Genomic DNA, 22,900 nt, shown 5'->3' with positions numbered 1-22,900 from the left:
GGCTTTGTTAAGTCAGTTCAGTTTGCAGTAAGGAAGCAAAAATCGATACATACTACAGTGTATGAAGCATGATGAGACTGTGGAAGTGAGGAGTAGGTAAGAAATCCTGATGAAAACCTGGACATCTTCACTTCCACCTCTCTATTGTGTTAATGTAAACCTGGACAGACACATTATTCTGAGATAGGTGGGATGAACATCAAAATGTACTTTACTTATTGGATCATCTTTCTATGACAGCATTTATATGATGAGCTGAAAAGCCCTTTTCTGTGGGTTTTCAAGTCCACAACATAATAGGAGGCTGTCCTGGAGGTTAACTTTATAGCTGTACTAGCAGATGTTCCATTGTATTTGGTTATGCTTTGTATTCAATACAGCAAAAATAGGCTCTTCTTCTTCACAGCCTTACATTTAGAAAATTGAAGAATACAATAAAAAATAATTGGTATTCTCTAGTAATTATTTTATTTAATTTCAGGGGGACTATGTCTGGCTGGATCTCAAGACAGGCCGGGAGTTTGATGTCCCAATTGGTGCAGTGGTCAAACTCTGTGACTCTGGACAGATCCAAGTCCTGGATGATGAGGGCAATGTAAGTACTAATAAGAACAAATTACCATAAGAGAAAATTTGGATAAAAATTAGTGATTTAGTCCAAAATATTTGTTTCTTTTTCACCTAGAGCAGGGTGATTTGCCTTTGTTTTACAATGTGCCAAAATTGCATATTTTATTATATTGCCAGAGATGTTCCTTTTTGCTTTGCACCTTCCCCCACCATCATCTCTGAGGGAGGAGAGAAAGCTTTAGATTCATCAAAAAGTTCGATCTCTGGTATGTTTACAAAAATTGCACATACAAGAACATATATAGCATTTGTCATTATGATGGGCTGTTTGGTAACCTTATCATTTGTGGATATAAACTATCTCTGAAACTACTGGTATACAGTATGTTCAAGTTCTCCTATCACTTTTGTCAGAATGGAGAAATGAGAAGTGAATGTAGGAAATGGATAATCAGGGTCCTTACTAATCATGTGTATAGATGTCCTGAACAGAAGCTGCTTTGTGCTGTTAATGATCTGTGCTGTGATCTTCAGTGTTTTATGATCTTAGGCTAAGCAGGTGTCAAATACCTGGATGTTATGCAGCTAGTATATAATAGTATAATGATGTAATAATATTATAATAGCTACTGAGAACAGACAATGAAATCAGATGTCTGAAGAAGCAGAACAATTGGTAAACCTTCTTACAACAGCTGAACTGGGGTGTGCTGTCATTTTATACCAGTAATACAGTATGTACAGTTATGAAGATATGGATACATTTAGCTTTCCCAATGAACTGTATTGTCCTAAACTTGTTTTGGGATTACCATTTAAAATTTTTTGGACTTTTAAAAAATGTATTACAGTTTTCCGTATCCATTAAATTATTACATTGTTATGTAGTCACATCACTACAGTACTATCTTGTAGTTTGCCTTTCTTCTGGGCACCACCATTTTGTTCTGGTTTTTGCATGGCCTTCACCATGCTGATCTCGTTGCTAGTCTTGTGATTGGATATTACCATTGCTCTTGGCTTCATAATGAACTTTTTATTTGAAGTTATGCCATAGCAAGTACCTAATCCACAGATTCAGAAAATAAATCAAATGCCTTTTTTAGTTTATTAGGGGAAAAACAAATATAGTTAGCATAAAGACTTTTTTTGCTGTCTGCCTTTCAACCTCTGTATATTAGGCTTTTGATGTTTAATAACTGGTATTTTACCTCATCCTTGTCTCTGCTAAGTTGTGCATTCTGACACCTTACTTATTGTTAAAAGAAGCTAAAAACACTTCCAGTAAGTGTTAGGACATTTAAATGTTCCATTCACTACAACTCTAGTACTGTACTTGTTTCTAGCTTGTCAACTTATGTTATCTTGAGTTACAGTATACAAGCTCATTCTGCTTCTGCATCTGGTTACATCTGGTGCTGTGTCTCGATCACACTGCCTCTTTTGATCTCCCTGAGATCACATCACGTTTCTGTATGAACCAGAATGCAGTGATGAGGAGCTTCAACAGAATTAAGATGAGAGAAAGAAAGAAAGACAGAAATTGCCAGACAAAATTAGTATCCTGCAGCTACGACGAGACTTCAGACAATTAGTGAGGTAGCTTCAAATCATCACTGTTACCATTAGGGTGTCGATGGAAACTGCAAAAAATGAATTTTTCTATTTCATTTTTGCATCCTGAATATTAACAAAATATTTTGATATTCAGCTAGTGTAGCAATAATGTTTCTGATTTTTGCTGTTTTAGTTCCTTTAGTTCCTCCACAAACAAATGAACACAGTATATGCTTACCACAGGAAAAATAATGCCAAGAATCTGTGATGAAATAAATTATTTACAATATACCTTAAAAATGTGGAAGGCATGTTATCTGAAATCGACGCAAAGGGCACATATTCAGTAAGTTTTAAGACTGTTGTTCTGTGTTTGGACTGTTACCACTGGGTCAATATTTTAAACTTCAAACATAGGTACTGAATTTTTAAAAATGTATAAAAAAATATTTAATTTAAAATGCAGTGTCCTGAGGCAAATTAATGTACACCATGATTGTGAGGAAATAACTATGACTTGAGAAACACCAAATGTATCCTTTAATGCCTGTTGGGGAAGGAGGCTCCATTGGTAGTTCTGAAATAAAAAATACTTGACTCTGTCATCCAGTAAGGTACATTAAGGTACATTTGTCTACTCAGGTCTTTTGCTGTAGGAGCTCCCTTATAATAATATAGCAGGAAACACAAAGTAAAAAGGATAACAATTTTATATGGTGAAATATAGGGGTGAGCAAACAATTAAACCATGGTCTTTTTATAAAGCAAATTGCAGTTATTGATTCTCAATAAATGATGGCTGTTTGCAAACAAATTAGACTTTGTTTATTCATAAATATATGTAGTGAAGAAGGTCTCAGCTGGGAAGAGATGTCCTCCAAAAGACTTCAAGGACAGAAAGGCAACTATGCTGGCAGTAGCAGGAGAGGTTCTGAATGTGTAGAAATACAACGGCTTCAGCACACAGTATGAAGGCTAGAAACAGTCTGGAGAGAAGCACACAGTGTTCCACTGTAATGCTAGAAAAGATGACCCTGCCAGGAAGGTATTGTCAGACATGGGAACACCTCCAAGCCAAACTTGAGAAGGATTTTTGATGTTCTCCGTCTGTGTGATTTCTGACAGTGAAGAGATCGTGGTTGATACATTTGAAACAGTCCTGAAATTTATCATTTGCTTTAGTAGAACATGTCCTTACTTCCACTTTTTAACTTATAACTTGGAATAACTGTGACTAATAGGATAGAATGAGCTGAGACCCGATGATGTTCTTGAGAGTTATGGTTCATTAATGTTATCATAACATTGACTGAGACAGACTTTGTTTTGGTCTTTGCACTTGACATACTGCCTGGTAGATGGTCATTCAAAGTCCATATATTAAAAGACAACCATAATTAACTTGTCTGTGCCCAGAGTTTCAGTTCCTACTTGGGCCACTAGTTCAAGAAAGCAGTTTTGGCAGACTGCAGGTTAGCAGACAGAGCAATGTACAGAACAAAAAGTCGCTGATTTTCACTTATGGAAAATAGCATGTGCTTAGATTAAGGCCTGTAAAGTTCAATATTCTTTGGTGTGATGTAAAATGGGTTATAGTATTTCTTGTTATTTCATTCTACTTGTATTTTTCTCAAAGTTCTGCTTGCAATTTATCCTTATGAGAAAAAAAAAAGTAAAATTTAACAGCCTAATCAGGGTCCAGTACTGCTAACTGGGTTTCCAAAAGGCAAATAAAACAGGATTGATGATGTTACAAAACTACAAAAGAAATGTATATTAACATACTCAGAGACTATCTGTCTTATTCCTAAAACCCTTGTGCATTTAAGACGTGATTGATAATAAAGGTTTTCTCTTAAATCTGAAACCTCCCATTGTTAGGATTTTGAGGATTTTGATAGTAATTGTGAAATTTCTAGCACAGAGAGTCAAATGCCAGATTCTGTGTCAAACAAAAAGGACGGTTCTTCAGCACCAAACAGATGTTCCTTGATAAAGATCAAAAAATCAACACTTATTATACTTTCAGAGTTACATAAGCCTGTCACTGTAATTTATAAGTCTTGTACAGGTGTGTTCTGTTTTGTTCATCAAGCCTTTTCTTAACGCCTACAACTGGGAATGGCACATTCGACTCGTTAAAATGACAAAGTGTTCTGAGTTTATACAAATTAAGAGTAAGCTCTATGGACCTCCAGTCAGAGCCATGCACTCCTGAGTACATCTCCCCTGCCCCAGAGGCTTATAATTAATATACAGGGACTGTAGCTTTTGGTAGATGATTGTCATTATGAAGATCAAAAGTTCATGACTCTTTCTCATTTTTTTTCTTTCTCCATTTTAACTCAACTTAACTCCCTCACCAGAGGTCCATGGAAGTGTTGGCAAGGTTAGCCACTTGTCCACAAGGGAACAAAGAGACCACTGTTACTGACAGTCTGTTATTTCTGTGTGGCAAAGGAGTCTGTCCTTTCTGGCACATCCTTATGGTCTCTGCCTCTCCAGCAGCCTTGTAACTCAAAGACAAAAATAAAGTTGTCAAGAGAAAAGCAGATTTTTACTTTTGCCCAAAGCTCTTTGCAGGATTACATTCAGAGCATTTAGGCATTAATATTTCTTCATTAATATTTAGCTTATTATCTCAGATGTTGTAGACGTTTCATGCAGTGTGTATATTTTATCATACATCAAAATATTATAGTGGGCAGTATGAAAAATTAGCAAGTCAAAAGACTGAAAGAAAGAAAAGGCCCAGATATTTGCCTTTAAGGGGCCTGCTATGAGTTATTAGGAGACAAAGCTAAGGTCAAATTGCTGGCGAATTTTAGAATAATGAGCTACAAAACTAAAACATTGTCCCAAAAAAAAGACCTAACCATAACTATCATTTAACTAACTACAACATTTTTGCAATGTCCATGTTTTTTGATTTATCCATGAACTTGAACATTATATAATGTGCACCACTCTCATATATATACCCTTTACATGCTGATATCACATGCAACAAATAAATATTGACGTCAAATCATTGGCAGTGATGATGCCGGGTCACCTGACAGGCAACGGACTTTGTTGCATTTAGCAGCATGGCTGTGGCCATGGATACATTGTTACAAAAAAAGTGGGAACCACACAAAAACAACAAATTAAATGACGCTGCAAAATGAAAGTAAAGTAATGGTGAATAATAATAGTAAGTAAGCAAGCCAGAATTACAATGTAAAACGCAGATGGGAATTCTGAAATCAATTTCATAATAATTATAAGTATTACTTAATTTTTCTTTCATAGATCATATAGCCTTATTGTGATTATTGATTTGCCTTCAGCTTGACCCAACAGGATATTTGAATTATAAAATTAAAGGAAAAAGTTTAGTATTTTTGAGGTTGAAGTTATTTTTTTTTAATTGAGTCATGCATTCATTTGCTCTAAAAGTGAACCATTGGTTGCACTTTTTAAATTCCTCAACCTTATCTGTGTCAGCTAGAATACATTAATGAAAAAATGCAACAGAGTAAAGATGGGAAAAAAAGAAAGACAAAGCCAGAGAAACAGAAGGAGGAAAACATATAATCTTAAGTTACGCAGAAGTTCAGGACATCTGGCCATTGGTGGCCCACTTGTGGAAATTGTAGAATAATGCATCCTAAGGATGAATACCTTGGTTGGAACTACTGTTATCATTTCTGGACAACTTGCACATTTCCTGTGATGAGCTCACTTTATCCTGCAAGACCACTATTTGTGTTACCGATTAACGCAAATGTTCAGCTATCATCAGTGTTGGAGTTTTGTTGACATTTTTTTAATTTTTTGAAATTAAAGAAGCAATACAGTGGGAAAGGCAGAGTTGGTATCTTTAATTAGAATAAACTTATTTTTAATCTTATTGGGACAGCAGCACATTGTTTATCTCTGACATCTCATAGCTCCAAGAGACTGTGTAGGGGTTGCTTATTTTACAGTGCTTGTGAAGGGGATTTCCCAGGCTCTCCCCTTTGACTCCCATACTCCAAACATATACATGTTACAATATGGCCCAAAGATTTTCACAAAATATATTCCGATACTCTCTGCTGCACCCCTCTGCTTCATACTGTTTATAAACTTCACTTACATCTTGTATAAGAGCAACATCATCTTGTAACCCATCACATAAGTTCAGCCTAACATGAATGGCAACTGCTGCCATAAATAATAAACAAATGGTGGTGCTCATGAACAGTGCCATTTTCAAAAAGGTGATTCAAAATGTATACCTTTATAAAAACTTTTTATTTTTGCAAAGATTTTACCACTATTCTCTTGTAAAAGGCAAAGAAGTTTCTGTAGCTCAGAGGTAAAGGTTCATAAGTATCTGCTTACTTATCAGATATTTTCTTCGATGCGTCATACAAATGGAGGTGCTGGTATTCCATTGTCAGTAAGATCTTCCCTTCCTTTCGGACAATCTAAGAGAGATATTGATAAAAGATCTCATAAAATTGCTTAAAGGCTTTTATATTGTCTTTTACTTTTACTTTTATTTTTGAATTGTTTAGAAGTAAAGAGAGATTACTGTTTTTTCCGCATATAGCTGAAAAAAATAATCTTTGTTTCATTTGGAACACCTAGGAGCACTGGATTTCTCCTCAGAATGCAACCAATATTAAACCAATGCACCCTACCTCCATCCATGGGGTTGAAGACATGATCCGACTTGGGGACCTCAATGAGGCAGGAATTCTACGGAATCTACTGATTCGCTACAGAGAGCACCTAATCTATGTGAGAAGCATTTTTTATTCTTGTGTAGTTTTATGTGTGCTTGTGACTCAATTTCTTGAATTATCTTTATGAGAGACCCTGTCCAGATGTCCCTTTTCTTAAGGTACTGTATAATTAGAGTAATTAGAGTCATGAAACAATATTGGTATTGTACTATTTTTTTCCTTTTTTTTTGCTTTGCTTCCAATCTCTATCCACATTTACCCACATTTCAATCTATATCGTTTATATTTCAGAGTTAATTTGTAATATGTAGTCTGGTAGAATTTTAAATGGAAAATTGAAACACTGTTCTCACTTTGCCCAGCCAGACTTTGTTGTTTAAGCATATGCCCTATGCATTATTTAATGAAAACTTTCAGTTATTACAGACCACATGTATTTTTTAATTTAGTTGTAGTTCTTTAGCAGTTCTTTTCAATTAGCAATTTCCCTTTTAATGTTTATCTAATGTGGCTGTTGATCTGTGTTATTCTGTATTGCTATTTGCTGGGCTGGTGTGTGAAATAATGGCAGTTTCAAACTGTCCCGCAAGCTAAAAGACCACTTTCACATTCATATTAATTCACATTTTTGAAAAAAAATACTAAACAATTAAAAAGATAATCTTTAAATCAAGAAAACACCGATTATACCATTTCATACAATTTTTTCATTTCTAGAATCTGTTTAACATACCTGTTGCAATATCTAACAGTCTCTTATGTTTGCACATGTATATTTAGTTAAAGCCAATATTTTTTCATAGTTTCACATCTTTTCCAAAAATAATAGATTTAAAAAAAAAATTTCTCATATATTTAGAGGATGCACTATATCGTGAAGCCTATGTGGTAATATGTATTGTATATGAATAAGTGCACGTCTAAGTCGAATGTAGATATACGATACTGTATATATTTTTGTATATATGTAAATTAGTTCTGGTTGTTATATTGCCATCTAAATGTATAACGTTTTTAATTAGAAACAATATGAACTGATAAGAGTGAATGTTTTTTTGTTGTTTAGTGTTTAGATTTCGTTTAACAATGCCCAGGCTGATTTTCTATTTAGTATACCTACATTTATTAGAAATTATTCTAATATTAATTAATGGTAATATCCCAGTATCTCTGGAATATCTTTATTCTTTTTGTTGATTACTCTGTGGAAAGCACATTGAGTTGCATGTTAGGTTAGGTTAGGTTTCTTTATTTAGTCATGTTTACACAGGAAAACATGAAATTTGCTTTCTCAGTTGCATCTAATAACAGGTAACAGACAGAATGAAAAAAACAGACAAATAGAAATAAGAAAGGTTAAGGTAAGGCAGTTAGATAAAACATATTTATACCAAAAAAAAAAAAAGGTAACAGGATATATATCAAAACCTTAAACATTATCTCCGATATTTCTTATTGAAAAGTCATATGGCACTAGGAAGAAAGGAGTTTCTGGAGCGATTTGTGTGGGTTTTCAAAGCAACTATCCTTCCTGATTTACTGAAGTTTAGTTCTACATGTAATGGATGTCTGTCATCAGTTGAGATGATTTCCAGTTTCTTTAGCATTGCCCTCTGACACACACTAGTCAAATCATCTACATCAGCCCCAATAACTTTAGCTGCATACTTCGTAATCTGCTGGAGCTTTTTTGAGTTTTGGTTTGTCAGACTATTAAACCAGGCAATGAAACTGAAAGTGATCACGGACTGGATCATACTACAATAGAATGACAACATGAGGTCCTTGTCTACTTTAAATAGTTTGAGTTTATGGAGGAGAAATAAGCGCTGGTTGCATTTAGAAAATAATTTTTTTGTATTTGTATTCCAGTTAAGATTGTTATCTAGGTAAGTTCCTAAGTATTTATATTCATTCACTATTTCAACCTCCTCTCCCAGAACTACAATAGGTGAACATACAGATTTCTGTCTCTTAAAATCAAATATCATTTTTTTGGTCTTTTTTACATTCAGAGTGAGAGAGTTTTTATTGCACCAGTTTACCATACAGTCCACTTTATTTAGATAGTGGCTTTCATCCTCCCCAGATATGCATCCTATGATCATGGTGTCATCCGCATACTTAATAATGGAGCAGTGGTCATTGTTCTGTCTCAGGTCACTTGTGTACAGAGTAAACAGTAATGGTGATAAGACACACCCTTGTGGACTTCCTGTGTTTGAATGAAGAGCTTTTGAAAAAGTGTCCTGAACTTTAACTGTCTGCGAACGATTTAAAAGAAAGTTCTGAATCCATAGTGTGATAAATGGGTTTACATTCATACTGTTTAATTTCCCAATCAGTATATGAGGCTGTATAGTATTGAACGCTGAAGAAAAATCCAAAAATAGTGCTCTGACATATGAACCAGGCTGATCAAGAAAGGTATAGTATAGTATAGTAAATGTATGATAAGCTGCTATATAAATAAAGTTATTATTATTATTATTATCATCCCTAGTAAGAATACATGGGAGTTGGTGAATGGTTACCTCAAACAGCATAGTTTAATGCACCAGCCCTGATTTTGACCAGCATGTGAAACTTAAACAGCTTTTTTTTAACTGTCACGTATCCCTGTAGCCCATTTCATACTCAGGACTCTGGTTTTATGCCTGAGTGAGTACCTGATGGTTTACCTTACTTAAATATACAATACTTGAAATGAAATTATGTATGTTATTGCATTCTTGTTTGGAAATTCCAGCAGTAATTTTTTAGAGCAGCACTAAGTGCTGTGTTTTTTCATATTAATTAATTAATTTGTGTGCTTTAATCTCAAAGATGTATTTGACACATGAACTATTCATTGCTTGGTTATCTGAACAACAGCAGACCCAGAGTAGCAAGAATCTGAAGATATATGATATTGCATTGATACTGTTCCTAAAGCTGTACAAAGCTTGAATTCTATGTGACGAATGCTGTTCACTCTCTGTTTCATTACAGTTTCACTGCACACAAGTGTAGCACTTTCTTCACTGATAGAAAAGAGTCTCTATAAACAAATGGTGCAGAGTCACATATACTGTTTACTATCTTCAACAAAGTGTCCATTTCTGAAGCACTCTTTAAATTCCTAACCTCAGAAAATAAATGAACTGGCCAGTAATGATTGAGTTAGTCATAGACTTCAATGTGCCACCACCCGAGCCTTTTAAAACTGGTTTGCTTATATTAGAGTGGCTTGAGTGTACAGATGGACATTCACAATTGTCCTTTTGCAGGGTAAAGTATTCATTTCAGCTCTTGTTGATATAAAGGATAAAATGAAGACAATCTATATCAAATACTTTTTAATTTTTAAGATCCAATCAACAATGTTTAGGTAAAAAACTAATCGATCTTTTTAGGAAATGGATGGGTAAGCATTATAGTATAATAATTGATATATTCCAAAATGATTACAAAAACTGGATTAAGTTGGTCCCCTATAAATTAAAAAATAAAGTTTGAGGATGGAGTTGCCTTGGGTGAAGTGTGTAGATGCCTTAGAAAGTAGATGAATAGGTAAATTATTATTATTATTTTTTATTTTAGCAATGTGTTATGCTTTCTTGGTACAGTAAAGCAACATTCATTTTTAAGATAACACTATTTTTTACATCAATTGTACTATTTGAAATTTAACTGTGTAAAGTAAATTAATGTTTTTGAGTGCTTTCTTTTACACAAATTCTTTAATTATACCGATTTTGCCTGTGTTTCACATATGGAAATTCCTAAATAAATATATGCAACATATTTCTGAAATAATTGTATTTTATGTTAGATGTCTGTACATGTAAAGCTATGGGAATCAATCCATTAGGAGAATTTAGGCAGTCTTAGTTGCAGTTCTTTGGTATCCTATTTTAGATTAATTATTCACTTGTTTATATTCAATTATTCATTTATGTTTACTTGAACTTAAGTTAGTGTTCCCTCCTCATTCAAAGTATTCATCAGGGCAACATAAGGTCATGACAACAGTGTAGTCTATAAACTAAGAAGCTGAACTTCAGAATCACAGGTTCAGATTTCACTATGTGATCTTGAGCATGCTACTTCACCTTCCAAATCTTTACCTAAAAATTATGTCGATATTGTGTTGTTCTTTGATGTGTGTACATCTTGAAGTACGTTGCATAAAATAAATAGATTTTCAAGAGTGAAGAAGAAGATGTCTTGCCTGGGAATGGCTTTTCCCCTAAGTAGTCCTTTAATTGGTGTAGGCTCCTTCCTTTGAGGCTCGTAGCAGAGGTTTGACTTATATCCTTTTTAACATTGTAAGTTCATATTCTGCTTTTATGCCTTAGCAAGCATCTCATGGAATTGTTCTACTTAAATATGCATAAAATAAAATTATATATTTTAATGCATTCTTGTTTGTCATAGCGCCGGAGAGTGTTGATATGTTTTCTGTTGTTTGTAATTGCTCTGTACTCTGTACATACGACAATACTACTACTGCTGCTACTGCTGCCACTACCACTACTACAATCCATCCATCCATCCATTATCCAACCCGCTGAATCCAAACACAGGGTCACGGGGGTCTGCTGGAACCAATCCCAGCCAACACAGGGCACAAGGCAGGAACCAATCCCGGGCAGGGTGCCAACCCACCACAGGACACACACAAACACACCCACACACCAAGCACACACTAGGGCCAATTTAGTATCGCCGATCCACCTAACCTGCATGTCTTTGGACTGTGGGAGGAAACCGGAGCGCCTGGAGGAAACACTACTACAATATAATTCTTTATTAATTAATATGTGCTTTTTAATGTACTGAATGTACTTTCTGGATAGAGAGAGGATTTGAGTTATTTCATGTTATGCTATAAATTTACTATAAAATAAAGAATTGAAAATCAATTATTTTATAACTAAAAAAAGTTCCTCCTTGATCCCTCAACAACCAAAACCCTCACCTTCTTTTCTAGGGTGTCAAAATTCAAAATCCATAAAAAAGTGCCTATGAAAATTACAAAGCAACATTTGTTCTTGAACAAATTGGGTAGTTAATGACTCTCTAAAGTAAATGAATGTTATTTCAGTGCTTACTTTTAGACATATCCTTTAAATGTATTGATTTTGGCAGATCTTCACATTTGGTGATTCCTAAATAAACGTAGGTCACATCTTTCAGAAATAATTGTATTTTATTTAAGCTATTTGTATATGCTACACTATAGGAGTTAATCAGGTAGGAAGATTTAGACAGTCTTAGTTGCAGTTCTTTTGTATTCTATTTTAGATTAACAACTCCTTCAACTGGCTTAGCTCTTGTTATAACTGATTTGGACAGGATGATAAACAGTCTTAACACAAATGGTGGAGGTGGGTTGTTAAAGCAAGTTTGATTTTACCATTGTATTTCTTTGAATGTTCTCTTCATCACTGCTAGGTGCTTGTTCCCTTCCTACAGAGTAAACCAGTAGTTTTCAGAAACTTGTTATACTTCTGCTACTGCATCACTAATGTTCTAAACAAAATGGTGTACAGATTTTGTAATGGACACCATAGGTAACCAAGGGGAGTGTTTTTTGATATGTTTTAGGGCATCAGAATTCACTGATCTGCGAAAGTACCATATTCTAAAAATTTCAGGGACAGAAGGTTGTTCAAACCCTGGTCCCTTTGTTCTTCTTGGCTGAAGTGCCCATTTTTGCTTGTAGTAAAAACAGCCCAACCAATTAGCCATTTCCCATTTTGCCATTTGATAATTCTGATCTTTCATTAGGAAGTAGCTGATCTCTTCCTAACCTGAGTACCCACCTACTGTTCATTGTAGAACAAGAAGAAGAAGAAGAAGAGAGAAGAAGAAAGCAGTGATAAGCAACATGGTCAGAACATACACAGATTATTCAGAAGACCTGTTCAAAAGTAACATTAAGCACATTAGATTTAAGGAAGACTATTTTCATTCACCTATTCTATATCTGTAAACTAACTAATTGGCTATGTCATTGTCTGCATGGCTACTTAGATCGAGGTCTGTTGACTGAGCCTAACGTTGCCAACAAAGTACTTGGTTATGAGCTGGGTTCAGGCCTGTTTTTCATGTACACTTTCAGATTTGGAACAGATCAGGTTTGTTTTTTAATAAAAGAAAATGAATTATAATTATTTTATGGGGCCACACGGTGGTGCAGTGGTAGCGCTGCTGCCTCGCAGTTAGGTCCTCCCAGCGTGGGGTTTGCATGTTCTCCCCGTGTCTGCGTGGGTTTCCTCCGAGTGCTCCAGTTTCCTCCCACAGTCCAAAGACATGCAAGTTAGGTGGATTGGCGATCCTAGATTGTCCCTAGTGTGTGCTTGGTGTGTGTGTGTGTGTGCCCTGCGGTAGGCTGGTGCCCTGCCGGGGTTTGTTTCCTGCCTTGCACCCTGTGTTGGCTGGGATTGGCTCCAGCAGACCCCTATGACCCTGTAGTTAGGATATAGCGGGTTGGATAATGGATGGATGGATGGATTATTTTGTTTAAAATTTATTTTAAATAGAAGAAATTTTCAAATCATGTTGTCCACTCACATGCTAGTTCTTTCACTTTCATTATGTATGTAATACAAACAGATTCACATTATACAAATGTTAGTTTTTCTTGTTGAATGTCTAATTTGAAGTCTTTAATTTGATGTGCTATCATATGAACTCTTAGTTTTAAAATGCAAAAATATTACATTTGGTATTGCATGTAATTAATTGGTAATTATTATTATCCTCTTGTTAAGATGCATTATATTAGAAAAATAAATGATATTATCTGTAGAGGAATGTAATATGTTGTATGTTACTCAAACATAATCAGTAATTATGGACAACCATTTTGCTAAGTGTTTAAATTTTATAATGCCTTTAAGTTACATACAGAGTTTCTGCAGAATTAGAAACACTACTTGAAATTCTAGTCCATCCTTTTAAAGATTCATTAGTTTCAAAATGTGTACACTGCCTTCATTTTGTTTGTTTCACTATTTTAGTTCTGTGATACACTGCAAAAAATGAAATCTTAACAAGCCAGACAATTTTGAAAAGAAATAATAGATCTTGTTTTTTTATTTTAAGAATAACTGACTTGAGTAGATTTGTATGTGCAAGATATATAATCTCATTTTTAGAAAATTTAACAAGTTAACAAGTTAAACTTTCTCACTATATTGGCAGATAATTTTGCTTGATTCTAATAACAAGAAAAGGGTATTAGAATCAAGCAAAATTATCTGCCAATATAGTGAGAAAGTTTAACTTGTTGACTTGTTAAATTTTCTAAAAATGAGATTATATATCTTGCACATACAAATCTACTCAAGTCAGTTATTCTTAAAATAAAAAAACAAGATCTATTATTTCTTTTCAAGATTGTCTGGCTTGTTAAGATTTCATTTTTTGCAGTGTATAGTGCAGTGTTATAGTAAATGGATGACTTCTGTTACTGCAACAGTAGAGACATTTTTCAAGAATCAGTTAGGAAGCCACTGACTATTTTGACATACCTTATTTAAGATTAGGTCTCTACTGCTTTTAATAGATAACTCCAATTTAAAAGCATTTTCATTCTGACAAGAACTTTTTCCACATTTTATTTTACATCAGTCACCTATCCTAATTCAAGTTTCTTTTCCTCTTCTCTCTGCCTTTTCTGTGTTAAGACTAACTGTGGAGGTCGGGTAAGTATAAAATAGTGTCATGCACCTAGCATGGATCATCATCCTGGCTGCATCCTGACTCAGAGACTGTATCATCTATCATCTGATACTGATCTTTTCCTTTCATTATGCTTCTAACATATGATACCCAGAATGCCTGTCAAAGTTGCGCTGTTTGAGCCATACCATTGCTTAGAGTCATTATCATGTTGCTTTGTCTTGTAAGAGAAGCTGTACACACAGACCTGCTGCTTCTTGGTAGTGAAGCCAAGCTTGACGGAGAGGCATCAATACACTTGAAGAAACTTCTGTGTTAATCTTTGATGGGAAAGTAAAGGGAGCTACAATAAAGTGAAAAAGCATACCTTATAAAGTTGATGTTTAGAAGTTACATAAAATATAATATTTGTCATTTATGTTTTATATCCATCCTAAAACTGGATAGATGAACACATAGTGTTTACATTAAAGATTTGTGTGGAGATCCTAAGACTGTTTGGTATAGATTAGGAGTTGGAAGCAATGCAAGTTGTAGGTCATTCAAAGCTTGGGATATCAGTGTCAATCCTAATGATTCCTACAACAAACTTCAAGTGTGAATGTGTTGCATTAGCTTCTAGTTAAAGAATTCTTAAATACTGTAAGGCGGGAGTAAACATATCCTGGTTCAGTTCTCTCTTTATTGTACTTTGTTTACTGATAGTTAATGTTTCATTTTAAGCTATCATTTTTATACTAAAGATCACTGGCAGATACTAATAGAACTAAAAGGAAGATTTTAAACACATTACAAAGTCCAAACTGACTATACTTGAACATTTCTTCCTTGTTTATTTTTTTCTTCTTTTACATTTAACAAAGAAGTGGTAGCAGCTTTATTTTTGGCATAATTAGTAGTCCAAGAGATCAATGGAAATGAAAGCTAGCATGCATAAGCGTCACCTGGACAACAATATTGAAACACTAAAATCAACTATAATGTACTTTCAGGCCTCCCTTTTTATGTATTCTTTGTGTACCCATCTGACTGAATGAATGCATTAGCATGTAATTTACTTCATGGCTAATGGCTGATGAGTCTTTCTTTTTTTCAAATATGTTTTTGTATTTGTTATAGACCTACACAGGATCTATTCTGGTAGCTGTAAACCCATACCAACTGCTCCCTATCTATACACCTGAGCAGATTCGGTTATACACCAACAAGAAGATTGGTGAAATGCCACCTCATATTTTTGCCATAGCAGACAACTGCTACTTCAACATGCAACGTAACAACAAGGACCAGTGTTGCATCATCAGGTAGGTATTTGTCTCTCTTTTATAATTGTTTTTTTTTGAAATACAAGACACAACACTTTATAGAAAAGCATGCCTTTTTAACAAGAATTGAAATAAAAACCCAATACACAGCAAGCCAGAGATGGGCTAAGATTTTACAAATACTCTGCATTTTAGGAAATCCCTGGGACAAGTGAAAGGATATAGTATGTATTAAAATATATAATAGATCCTATGCTAAATCCATTCCTTTTGTAGAGATGCTGTAGTATGACTATTTTTAATGTAATATGACCCTATTTTAACAGCAGAGACAAGAAAGCATACATCGTGGTTTCTCTGTTCACTATTTAAACTTTGCAAATAATGCACCATGAAGTACACAGATGCACATTCTAAATATTTATTTATTCTTCTGCCTGTAATAAGTAAAAACAAGTCTGTTTTCTTATTGATCAGTCTTTTTCTCGTTTCTTTACTTGTTAGAATTATTATTTGAATAAATGTTTGTTGATCAGTGCAAGATGACCTATAGTAAATGAATCCTAGATACCATTTTTAAATTTTTATCTATCTATCTATCTATCTATCTATCTATCTATCTATCTATCTATCTATCTATCTATCTATCTATCTATCTATCTATCTATCTATCTATCTATCTATCTATCTATCTATCTATCTATCTATCTATCTATCTATCCAATCATCAATTATCAAGCCTGCTTAATTCAGTTCTGAATCACAAGAGCTGCAGCCTATCTTGGCAGTTTTGGAAGCAAGGCAGAGTGGAGCACCAGACCATTGCACTTATACATACTGTACTTCCATACTCACTTATGAATCAACCTAACATGGATGTTTTTGAATGCAGGTGGAGAACCAGAGTATCCAAAGAAAACCCAACACACAAAAGGAAGAACATGCAAACTAGCATATGTAACCTCGCTGCTGCCCACACATTTATTTACACTAAACATTTAAAAATGAAAGCACCAATTCTTTTCTGTCGTTAATTTACTATATCCTTTTTTTAATATATCTTGTACAAGTATACATAAATATTTGATGTTTTATTAAGCTACCCCTGAGTATTATGATGAGAAAAGGAGGTGGTGAGAGGGAGAGAGGCTACATGTATAATAGCAGTAAGGTAACTGAGAATTATCTCATAAACTGTTATTATCTCACTGACTGTTTTGAAAGAATCACATTGTTTTAAAATAGTCTGTCTTGCAGTAAAGAGACTATACACTTTTAACTATGTAAAATGAATGGTGTTCACTTGTAAATTAAATCAAACCACAGTTTTGTAGTATGTTGCTTTTATTTTGTTACATGTTGTGACTGTTGTGTGGTTAATAATCACTTATCTGATGTAAATACCTGCATAACAACTATAGTAAATAAAAATAGATCTATCAGGTTATTGGCTAAAAAGCCGTAAGATTTTCTTTTTTGTATAGCACCTGTCTGTACTGAATTACCATTACAACTTAGTGTGTGTCTTTTTCTTCTGTCCAGCTTTATCTCCTGCTTGATATATTAGTGCTAGAGATTCTTCAATTTCCTGCCATTCATTATGTTTAGTTTTACTTTAAAGCATAATTAGTAAGAAACACACATTCCTCTTATTTTGAAAGTAGTTCACTTCCCTTCCCTCTGAGACCTGCAAGACTCTACAAACTATATGTGCTATGATAAATACATGCTAATAAACTGATACTAGAGATATGATAAATAAGGTTATGACATCATTTTAATTTGTCAGGGTATACTGTAAGCCAAACAAAACTGAATGGTATAATGGTCATCCTAATTTTCACCAGTTCTGAAAACAGTGCAATTCATCAAAAGCATTTTTATTTTATTTTACTAGCAGTATTGTTTGAAAGGGGACGTCTTTTTAGGTATGCACAGCATGGTGCATAGTGGGGATTATGGCCAGGCTGCTTTGATTCAGCTCCTAAAATATTAAAATCACACTGAAGAATTTTATATCAACAAAGTATGCCACATTATTTACTCAGCATACTTGTTTTGCCAAAGAATATGTGAATCTATGGGAAGAAAATCTTTTGTGCATAAACTTTTGGTTGTTCTAATTTTCATCTCATTACTAACTTGAGCTGTACTTGCAAAGCCTCCTACAGTTTAAAAACAGGTGCACCATCTAGTGGGCTTTTCAGAATTACTGAGTTTGTTAATACAATGCAACGCTGTGCAAACTGAGATTTGGTTGTAGGCTAGGTATAGTGTCTTAGTTTCTAGAGTAATTAACTTACTTCATGTATCACCACTGTCTGATTTGGAGCAAGTACCTTAACCTGCCTATACTAAAACAGTAAAAAATACATTTTAACAACTGCAGTGTAACAATATCTTGTAAGTCACTTCGGGTAAAGATGATGCCAAATAAAAGTTAAAAGTAAATTAAATAATTAATGGCTACATCAATTTAACAGACAGCAGTAAATTCTTATATCTCTGGACTTATTTAGTTTTTCTATCTAGGATGTGGGTGGAGAGCACTCATACTCTATTAAAAAGAAATGATTTGCCCTCGCCCAACTGAAAACCCTAAGACTTTTCTGTGAAAACTGTGAGTTCTTCGCTCAGATAAGACACTATACTCCCTATTTCCAATCATTGTTTTCCCCTATATAAATATGGAATAATTGAGTGGGTCATATGTTACTTTTATGCATTAATATATTGTCACCATCCTTCTTTGATTACTGTATAATTGTACTATGTCTTGATGCCATAATTTCATTCTTCTCATGACAGTGGAGAGTCTGGAGCTGGCAAGACAGAGAGCACCAAATTAATCCTCCAGTTCCTGGCAGCCATTAGTGGACAACACTCTTGGATAGAACAGCAGGTTCTAGAAGCCAATCCTATTCTGGAAGGTAGACCTAATAATACCAGTGGCATTTTTCATTCCTCTGATGTGTTTCTGAGTTACTGCACTAGGTTTTACTTAACTTTAGAAAGTAATTCCTCCTGGAATTAACTTTAGACAGCTCCACTAGGTCAAAAAAGATTTTAAAAAATACATGCATTATGTATTGAAAAAAATATGCAAGTGATATTGAGTGTCTGGTTTTCAAAATTGCTCTCATTTATGTTCACAAAATATTGAAATCATAAACAACACTGTCATCACTTTGATTACATTCAGTGGCTCAGCCTGAATGATTAATCTTTGACCTAGACAGTCTTTTCAGAAGTATGCAAGAAGTGCCCTGCTTAGAGTAAAATCCATCTTGTGTGCAGTACTAACCTGAATACACAAGAGTCCAATGCCACACACATTGGTGTCATGTACTTTATAAAAATTCATTTTTCCTTCTGCAGTTTGTTACCAGACACCAGCATTCTCATAGAAGTTCATCTTGTGCTTGAATGTGTGCTTTAAGCTTTAAAATGAAATGACCAAATTTAAAATAAACTGAATTCTTGTGAGCAGCCCTAATAAATATCTGTGTCTTTGCTGCCTTACAGCTTTTGGCAATGCCAAAACAATTCGTAATGATAACTCCAGTCGGTTTGGGAAGTACATTGACATCCACTTTAACAAAAGAGGAGCTATTGAAGGAGCCAAGATTGAACAGTATCTACTAGAGAAGTCACGTGTCTGCAGACAGGTAATGCAGATGTTCATTATTTCTACCTGCTTGGTAGAATTATACAAACTTTAGATAGCAAATTTAGCTTTCTGTTATTTGATGCCATCATTTGTCAGTTTTGTGAGGATCAAGTTCAAAGATGCCTTTTCAGTGACCAACTGTAGAAAAAATATGAGTGGCTATTTGGGAAAAAAGAATAAGGAACAGGATATTGGGGAGCTAATCTTTGCAATAAGAAATATGAGGGATCATTAAAGAATAGTCTTAAAACCTGATAACTACTAGGAGCTATTAAACAATAAAGATCTTGAGAGTTGAAGGAGAACCATGAGATAACCATTGCACTTTCACAAAACTTATAGTAACTAGATTGATTTCACAGAACAAAGTATTATTGACATCTGAAACTATGGTAGGATGTAAAGTAAGGGACAAAGGGACCCCGGTGTAACTATTAGAATGATGTCATGGTGTGGAGACAAAACAGATAAGTTATAACCCCAAGAGTGGGTACATAAAGGTGTAAGGTTATGCCAACAGAAAAAAAAATCGTGACGAAAGAAATAACAGCCTCTTGAGTGTAGCCCACGGAAAACGAAGATCAAATCAGAGAAATTCACAAGGTTGACAATCAGTGATGTTTATGCTATGTCAAAAAGATTAGGATAAAAGTTCTGATAACTCCTTAAATTTTTCAAGTGAGTGAAGAATCAGGAAACACAGAGATAATTATTAGACTGATGCCACTGAGGAAGCAAGAGTACAGAGAAGTAATTCCTCTGGAGTGGAAGAAGTATAACGAATGATGAGCAATATCGACACAAAAGAGGGCATGAATGAATAATGAAATAGTATTATGTGGGAAATATCAAAACAAAGAATTCATAACTTGTGAAGTTATATTCAAATGAAAAGATCAGGACAAAAAGAACAAATTCTGTACATAATACTGCAGTTATGGGGAAGGAACAGATTACATCATAACAAACAGGCCAATGCCAAATGAGTAAGTAGGAACAAAACATAAAGGTATGTGGTTGATAACCTTTAGTGCAACGCAATTGAGAAAAGATTGCAAGTGATGGGAAGTGGAGTAAATTGGAAAGAACAGGACAGAGAGCTTCTGGGTGCTGATAACAGCCAAAGTTGAAATTAAATTGTTAAGTTCAGAACAAAATATTTAAAATAATTTGTTAAACCAGAGAGAGATCGTAAGAGTTAAAACTTCTACAGAAGTGCAAAGTGTGCAGGAAAAAGAAACTGGGGTAAAGCACATCACAATAATACAAGACTAAGATTGTGGGGTTTATGGAATTTTATAAATAATATACTTATTCTTACAGGTCTAGGGCAAAATAATTTAAGAAGGTAATGTAATTAACCAGAATAGTCTCAAAAATGCAATACTTTAATTATAGCTCAGACCAGCACTTCTGGGTCTGATGTTTAATTTTTTGTATTTTTTTAATCATAGCTTTTAGAGATTGTTAAATATAAAGTTGTAAATAGTTGCGTCTGAGAAGAGTGAGATGGGACTTTAGAAATGACTAACACTGAACCTATTATGTATTTAACAAATAACTCATCTGTGGTGAACAATACAAAATGGATACTAGGCAACATTAATTCTTATTATTTTCAATCTTCCATGTACTTTTCACTTTTTAGGCCAGAGATGAGAGAAACTATCACATATTTTACTGTATGCTAAAAGGTATGACAGCTGATCAAAAGAAAAAGCTGGGACTAGGAAAGGCAACCGATTACATCTACCTCACTATGGTAAGCTCCAGGTAGACATTTGTCCCTGGTGTGTGCTTGGTGTGTGGGTGTGTGTATGTGTGTGTGTGCCCTGCGGTGGGCTGGCACCCTGCTCGAGGTTTGTTTCCTGCCTTGCACCCTGTGTTAGCTGGGATTGGCTCCAGCAGACTCCCGTGACCCCGTAGTTAGGATATAGCGGGTTGGATAATGGATGGATGGATATTATGCTTCATTTAACATGCTTCACTAAACTAAACACTCCGTCCTTGGAAATCAGTTTTTTTGTTTGATACATCAAAGTAAATTTAACCTTCATAATTTGATTCAAGAAAGTATAACATTATTTAAGCGGGATTATGGAGAACCAACATTTCCAGAATTATGTAATTAATTTTATACCGATTGTAATAATAAAGTTTAAACCAAAATGAAGGAATAAAGTATAAAAATAAATGAAATACCATGTAGGATAAAATATACAGGGTCACTGCATGACAGAGTCCATATTGTTCTGGCATTCAGTTAAGGTATACAGAAAATTAACTGAATGTTCATTCCTGATGTCACAAAAATTTCAATCTACAAAAAATCTGGAAGACATTATAGAAAAAGTATTTTTAATGACATAAGGGGATTTACTGTGAGTACTTTAAGCCAATGAATTATTCAGAAGAAGCGTGCCAAGAAACGCTGTTGACCTTCTTTATACCAACAGCAATATGTTTGCATAATGCCTCACTGTGACTGTGACAGCCAAGTCAGAACTTTTCTTTCTTTTGAATTTTCTTGCTTTATAGGCATTCCAGTGTGTGTTCACATGTGTTTATTTATGTATTTTTTTATTTAAAGAGCTTCTCTAAAACTCCAAATTTCCTCCTGAGGACAAATAAAGTTTTTAATAATTAATAATTTTCCAATACAGCTTAACAAGAAAATATACAATATAATACATATAGCTAAATAAGAAAATACCAGAAAAGTTATATAGCAAACAGTGCAGCTACATGCTGCATAAAATCGGCACTTTTCTCCATATTCTTGGAGATTAAATGATGCTCATTATTCACATAACCCTCTTTTTTATGTACAGAATGAACTACTCAAATTTGAATGCTCTGTGCATTAAACATAGGTAAAATAAATGTGAGAGTAAGGGAGCAAGGTCTGCATGCAGATGTGAATGTAGTGTTAGTAGAGAAGTTTCTTGGAAACTCACTAAACATTAAAGCATGAGAAAAATATCAATTGCTTGAATTCAGTATTTAAAGTGTCTTTTTCATTCTGTTATTTAGGGACACTGCACGGTGTGTGATGGCCGAGATGATGCTAAAGAGTACTCAAACATTCAGTCTGCAATGAAAGTCCTCATGTTTACTGACACAGAAAATTGGGAAATTTCTAAGTTGCTGGCAGCCATCTTACATATGGGGAACCTGCGCTATGAAGGTACTCTCAGAATATCAGTGATACTCAGTTTTGTATAAAGTGTGTATAGACCAATATTCAGTAAGTACTAGTCAGCATTGACTACATACTGTATGCATGACCCATTACGGAGAGTACTTAGTATATACTTGGCAAACAAATGTTTTATTTAGAGTGATGCACAATATTTAATTTAATGAAAATCATGTAGGCCTCTTATTAATCTGCTAACCTAAGGCTTACCTGATTCATAAACTTTCAATAATTTACTCTGTTTACC

General features: G+C 34.4%; 1 protein-coding gene across 1 annotated transcript in view; it reads left to right on the top strand.

Moving 5' to 3' along the window:
* myo7aa (myosin VIIAa) overlaps positions 1-22,900 on the top strand; it is a 196,220-nt gene that overhangs the window by 64,137 nt on the left and 109,183 nt on the right. The window contains exons 3-9 of the mRNA XM_051926837.1: positions 482-595; positions 6,748-6,900; positions 15,639-15,823; positions 18,593-18,714; positions 19,310-19,452; positions 21,103-21,216; positions 22,488-22,641. Coding sequence (XP_051782797.1) covers positions 482-595; positions 6,748-6,900; positions 15,639-15,823; positions 18,593-18,714; positions 19,310-19,452; positions 21,103-21,216; positions 22,488-22,641 — 985 coding nt within the window. The remainder of the gene's footprint in view (positions 1-481; positions 596-6,747; positions 6,901-15,638; positions 15,824-18,592; positions 18,715-19,309; positions 19,453-21,102; positions 21,217-22,487; positions 22,642-22,900) is intronic.

This window comes from Erpetoichthys calabaricus, chromosome 4 (assembly GCF_900747795.2).
Source record: "Erpetoichthys calabaricus chromosome 4, fErpCal1.3, whole genome shotgun sequence".
Classification (NCBI taxonomy): Eukaryota; Metazoa; Chordata; class Cladistia; order Polypteriformes; family Polypteridae; genus Erpetoichthys; species Erpetoichthys calabaricus.
The sequence above is the reverse complement of the archived record's forward strand: the minus strand, read 5'-3'. Positions and strand labels throughout refer to the sequence as shown.